The 6,338-nt window shown below is 31.1% G+C and overlaps 1 protein-coding gene across 1 annotated transcript in view; it reads right to left on the bottom strand.

Annotated features, from left to right (window-relative positions):
- Positions 1-872: 872 nt before the first annotated feature.
- LOC110035965 (glyoxysomal fatty acid beta-oxidation multifunctional protein MFP-a-like) overlaps positions 873-6,338 on the bottom strand; it is a gene marked incomplete at its 3' end in the record, with an annotated part of 12,241 nt that continues 6,775 nt past the window's right edge. Inside the window, 3 exon segments of the mRNA XM_020740304.1 lie at positions 873-959; positions 1,051-1,353; positions 1,452-1,507. Of these exon segments, the coding sequence (XP_020595963.1) occupies positions 873-959; positions 1,051-1,353; positions 1,452-1,507 (446 nt within the window).

Here is a 6,338-nt window from a genome sequence, read left to right on the forward strand (position 1 = left end):
TTTTCTCTGCGTGATTGTTTTATTGCATGTTGGTGTGATATCTTTTCAATATTAATTTACTTTTGATATGATTAGTTGAAATGTTAAAACCACTTGTGATATGGAGCCGCTAACCGTGGGCTAGGAGAATAAATAAGATAACACTCGGTCATCTAGTAGAATAGGAATATTATCGATAGGAGATTGCAATTGTATAAGAGACTAGAGGATTCCTGTGAGACTTTGCAAGGTTAAGCAAACTTAACAATGATGCAGCTCCAATGTTTCTTATGTCTAAGAATAGAGTAAAGAGTAATTGTCCTCAATTGTCAACATTAGGTGAGAAAATTTATTGGAAGAACGTTGAGGATTCATACAATCCAATTCAAAGCATCTCTTACCAAGAAAACAAAAACACTTACATTAGCTTTCAGAATATTTAAAAGCATAGAAGAACTTCATATTACTCAATATTTCAAACTAGATCTAGGATTATTAAATTAAAAATTTGCCTCGATCGAAAATTAATCAGCTTTCTGTAGAATAGATACACAGACTCATAATTTATATACTATTTGATCTACACGTCTAGTTGCGTAATTGATGTGTGCCTCACCTCCTCGAGAATAAATTGCACAACAAGCATTATGAAGCGTAGTCTTCAACCACCAAGCTAGAGCCTTTTATGGTGTAATAGATCTAAAGGAATTGTTACGAGAAAGCTACATCATTAACATTATTATAATGATAATTCCAACTGAACCATTATTGGAACACATCAGGGCATCCCATTTGTGAGAAAAGAAGTTTTACTAAAATATGGTTTTCAAGCATGAACACAAACACAAGCACAAACGAAGATGTACGCATAAGGTAATAACAAATCAGTTGACCTTAGTTGTAGCTCGTTGAGCAAAGAACACATGCACCAAACTTTTGCTTGTGGGGGAAAATTGAAGACTCCAAGATGCATTTGCTTCCTGAATAACGAAATTAATAAAGTAAAATGTAAAATATGTATACATATATTCATGTTACAAAAAAATATACCAATGAAAATAAGAAATACACCTTCAGAAGTCCAGCACGAGGCCCTGACACTATTCCTTCTTCAATGATATCAATACAAATTCGTGGATGTTCTAGATGAACGGATTGCTTTTGTGCTTGTGCTCTTGCAAACTTAAGAATTTCTTTAGCTTCCCTTAGTGACTCTAGTTTGTCAGTTTTAAAAAGACTCTTTATCCATGGCTGTCTGTAATCTGCAATTTCTATTGCTCGGTGACGAGCAGTTTTTATCAAATCACCAGGTGAAACTATGGCATCAACAAGCCCTAGCGCATAAGCTTCCTTCCCTTTAACAGGTTTCGACGACTGTTTTGAAAGAAATCAATTTACTCAAATAAATGAATAAGGCCTAAAATAATCTATTGAGCAAGAAATCCATAAGCAGCCAACTAGTAACGTCGCACCAGCATCATTTCAAGAGCTTTATGGAGGCCAATGAGCCTTGGAAGCCGCTGCGTTCCTGCATCAGCAAATTCAGTGAAAAATCATGAAGATTTTCTTAGTCATCCTCAAAATTAAAAAATCAACTTACAGATTTAATTTAAAAAAGCAAATCACAAACTTCATCACCGGTTAACAGTAGAATATGTCGAAAAAAAAAACGAATTAAAATCAAGATATTAACACACTATGGAGATTAGCTTAATTCATTGAAATATCCCATCATAACCATTGGCACGGCCCGACCTGGTGTTTAGAATTAACTAAGGTAGTAACAACAGTCGGACGGTACTAACATCTAATTATTCACATTTTAAAAACTTCTAATACATATAAAAGAGTCACTAATCCACAAAAAGCAATAAAATCTGAAGCATCCAAAAATAACATCTCAAGTAGTACAAAACAGTATATCAATAACTGAAAAAAGTAATAAAGAGAAACTATCATCATAACAAATATACCTATAGTACAAAACAGTATATCAATAACTGAAAAAAATAATAAAGAGCAATTATCATCATAACAACTATACCTAGCAGCACTTGTCCTCCATTGGTAAACAATGTATCTCCTATCAAACATATCAACCTAAAGCTTTCTCTATTAAAAGAAAACATTAACTTCAACTGTAAGTTTGACTTAGTAAGTAATTATAGTCTAATATGCATTAAATTTCTTATGTTATACTATGTTATGCATGAATGGCTAGAAGAAAATGCATTCATTTCATTAAACTTTAAAATTATATCTTCCTGTTTCACTTTAAGTATTCATCAATTTAACATCTTTAATAGTCATCACAGGATTACCATCATACCCGAAGGTATTTTCAAAAATATGATCAAAGACACCCTCAAAATGTGTTAGATGACGTCATCTAAAATGTACTCGAAGATACCCTCAAATTGCACCGGAAGACGCGCCTTCACCATTTCCTTTAACGTGCACGGGTACATTGCATCCCCTGTCAGTACCATCTAGGGCTAATCTTGTATGACTTAAACATTTAACTTTCATTTCTATCTAGGGTTAATCTTGTATGACTTAAACATTTCACTTTCATTTCATTTCATTTAAATTACCTCATTTTAAAGACATTAAGCATTTTTTTCCCTTTCGCCTTTCATTTTCTTTCATTCTTAAGCTACAACATGCATACAATCATAATTGTTTAATAAACTTCAAATTTAATACATATAAAAAAATAATTACCCATCTTAGCTTTAAGAGACCTCTGAGATAATTTAACCCATCATTTCACTACTTAACTCCTAAACCCATTAAATATGCCTATAGCTATAAGGATTACATTCTAAAAAAAATCTTATTTAAATATAAAATAATTATTAAAATGCTTACCTCTTTTAGCTTTAGGATTCTTGTCTTTCTCAAATCCAAGGAGGGCCTCTTAATTTCTTTTAGCAATTTTTCATAATAACTTTATTCTCTCATTTGTGTTTCAAAGTTGACATATATACACTAATTGTTGTGAGCTCATATATTATAATTCTTTCAAAAAAACCACTTGAAACAGCCTTGGACATGACAGGTAAGTTCTATATGTTCTATTCCTTGTTTATTTACCATATTTGAATATGTGTTTTGTTTGAACACATGACAATGTTATTCCTCTTCCGTATTTTATTTATTGCATTCTCGATGCTTGAAAAGAAAACCTTATGATAGTAAACATAGAACATATGCTTAGGTTAAAACCTTACTAAATATAATCAACACATTCACATACAATAAAAATTAATAATCCTTAATAACTTTTAAACTTTAAAACAAAATTCATTGACATAAAAACTCAATTAATAAAATTAACAGTATTTGAAACTTTAAATAATTAACTCAACATTCAATAAGATAATATATAATATAATAATTAAACCTTCACATTAAAAATGAATCGATTCAAAGGCATTTATAAATATGTTCTTGTGAACCAAAAATAAATAAATAAATAAGCTTCCCAATATAACCTAAAATCAAATAAAATCTTCATCAAGAAAACAAATAAGCAAAGAAGAACCAAATAAAGAAATAATAATAACATAATAACAAATTCCAAATGATATCTAAGTAACCAATTCACCAAATATATATAACAATTCATATGGATTTTAAGTGTCATTAGAACAACTGGGAAATTATGGAAGAGGTTTGAAATTCAATTTCGAAAGTCACTATAGAAATCCCAATGATTCTATAAATCACTTAGACTTGAGTCAAAATAATTTTTCTGATAAAATTTTAAGAAAAATTTAATTTAATTATGTAATTACCCCAAAACCAATAAAAGAAGTAAATCAAAAATCAAAAATAAATAAGATCCATGAAGCTCATAAGGGAGTCGATAATTTTTTTGATAAAATTTTAAAGAAAATTAAATTTAATTATGTAATTATCCCAAAACCAATAAAAGAAGTAAATCAAAAATAAATAAGATCCATGAAGCTCATAAGTCACTAAAACAAAAAATAAACCCCTAAAACCAACATCATCGAACACAACTTTAACCCCTCTATCCAGCTATATGAAAATTTCTTGGACGACGCAACTCATGATTGCTGACAAAAATTTTCTAGTCGGAATAGATTTAACTCTCTCTGGGCTAAATAAATCAGGGACCATAACACCCTGGGGCGATGGAAAGTCATGGGCATCTTCTTCACACTCACCTTAACAAACTTTTTTACGTCATAAGCCACTCTCCTTTTAAACGTCATATGAGTAGATAGTTTTTGTACTGTGATTGTTGTGTTTGCTCGTTTAGATTGTTATAAATTTACTTTGCATGTTTCTAGGCTTTCATAGTAATCTTAGGAGATGTTAACTCTATTCTGCGAGATTGTTGTAGTTGATACTAAGTTGTCATAGTTCACATAGGTTTTCCTCTCGAGTCATCATTTTTCGTTTCTAGAGTTAGGAGGTGTTGTGGTCAGTCGACTATCAACGTCTGAACTATCCAAAAGAAGAAACACAAAGCGAATGATGACCTCAACTAAACTATCAACGATATTTCGGATGATGTTGATCCACGAGTCAAACAAAGGTTTAGGATAGGCACTCATCTTGTTGTTTGTGTCTTGTGTTCGTTCGATAGGTATGTCCCCATTTTAGGACGGTGCTCTGTTTGTGCTTTTATCTGGTTGCGTGGTAGGCTCTATAAGAACAATATTTTCCATCCCAACCAAACAATTGAAATATAATTTTTCAAAATAAAATATAATTCATAATCCCAAACAAAATTGCATTAACACGCCACATTCTCACCCTAGTCAACCATGTATTTAAAATAACAAATTTGAAAGCTTAATAAGACACAGTAGGAACCTCTTTACAATTTAGGAATTGCCATGAAAAGAACACCGTAGGCATATTCATATTGGTTCTATTTCACATCTTCAGACCCTCACTCATTGCACGGAAAGAGGTGATTTGACCTGTGAAAATCACTACCTTATAAAGTGGGTTCCCTGCATATCAATTGGTCTTTTGAACAAATCTTTTGTGCATTCAACATCAAAAACGTGCATTCTTTTTCACAGTTTGTTGTTCATCACTTGACACTAATAGTTAACTTAAATAATAAAATTTATTCGAGTGTAGTGAGTTTTAAAATCTTTAATTTTAAATTGCAAAAATAAACTCGCATTAGTTTTAGGACATTTTGCATACCATACATACTTAGGCATCTTGATCATTACGATCAAGTTGTAAGTCCTCTAATTATTAATAAACAACAACCTTTCATATCTTGCATTCATTAAAACTGACTTTCATGGTTTTAAAATGTGTTTAGGTGGTTTAGATTGCAGTCATTTCTAGATAAGATTATAAGTCCATTTTACATGTTTGTTTGTGATTTCTTTCATTGGACTAGGTTTTTAATGTTTCACTTTCTTCGGTGAAATTGCCTTAGTTTTAGGAATCTGAAGTTGTTCGCCAGCACGACGTAAATTCTCATCTTCCTAGGCTTTCTAGCAATCTTATATCGTGAGATATAAGTTATAAATTTCTAAATGAATGTCAAGATTGAAACATCAAATAACTTTTCTTTCAAAAATGTAAATTCAAATCATAAGATAGTTGAGATGTTACTGAGGTTTCCTCGGTATCTTCGGCATCTCCTACTTTTCATCATTAAAGTTTCAGAAATAACTATTTCATATTGAATCTTTCTCAGTTAATTTTCATATAATCAATCATGGAAACTAAACATTGAATTCTTGAAAACATAGCCTAAATTTTAATTGAGAGTTATCTTAAGTGATTTTGATCGCTTAAAATGTAATTAACTATAAGGGGTTACGCATATAGAAAATTAGTAACTCAGATAATTTAAACCCTATCTAGTTTTAGAATCAGATAGGGGAACGTTTCGTTCGTATTTTCGCAGACCAAATAAAGATCCTAAATTTCTTAGTTTGAATAATTGAACTCATTATTAAGTGATGTTCTCATCTTTTGAGATGACATGTTACTTGTAATATTGTGTTCGATTATTTGAGCAATTAAATATTCGAGATTTATTTGGTCTTATTTTTAAAATCAAAACCTTTCAACGAAAGTAAAACCAATCGAATCGATTTTTTTCATCGATTCCACTGGGAACTAACTTTTCTCTCCATCTTGATTTGTGGTTTTATCTTCATGCATCGGTAGTGTGTCCGTGGCCAATAGCAAGAGTTAAAATCATTAGAAGACCGTTCAATATCCAAGAGAGATCATCATCAAGATCTAATCAAGTTACAGTCACACCACCTGAAAAAAATCAAGGATATAACACTCCGGCAAGAAAAAAAAAAAAAAATCCAATCAAGTAACAGCAAAACAACCTG

This window comes from Phalaenopsis equestris, unplaced genomic scaffold, assembly GCF_001263595.1.
Source record: "Phalaenopsis equestris unplaced genomic scaffold, ASM126359v1 Scaffold201061, whole genome shotgun sequence".
NCBI lineage: Eukaryota > Viridiplantae > Streptophyta > Magnoliopsida > Asparagales > Orchidaceae > Phalaenopsis > Phalaenopsis equestris.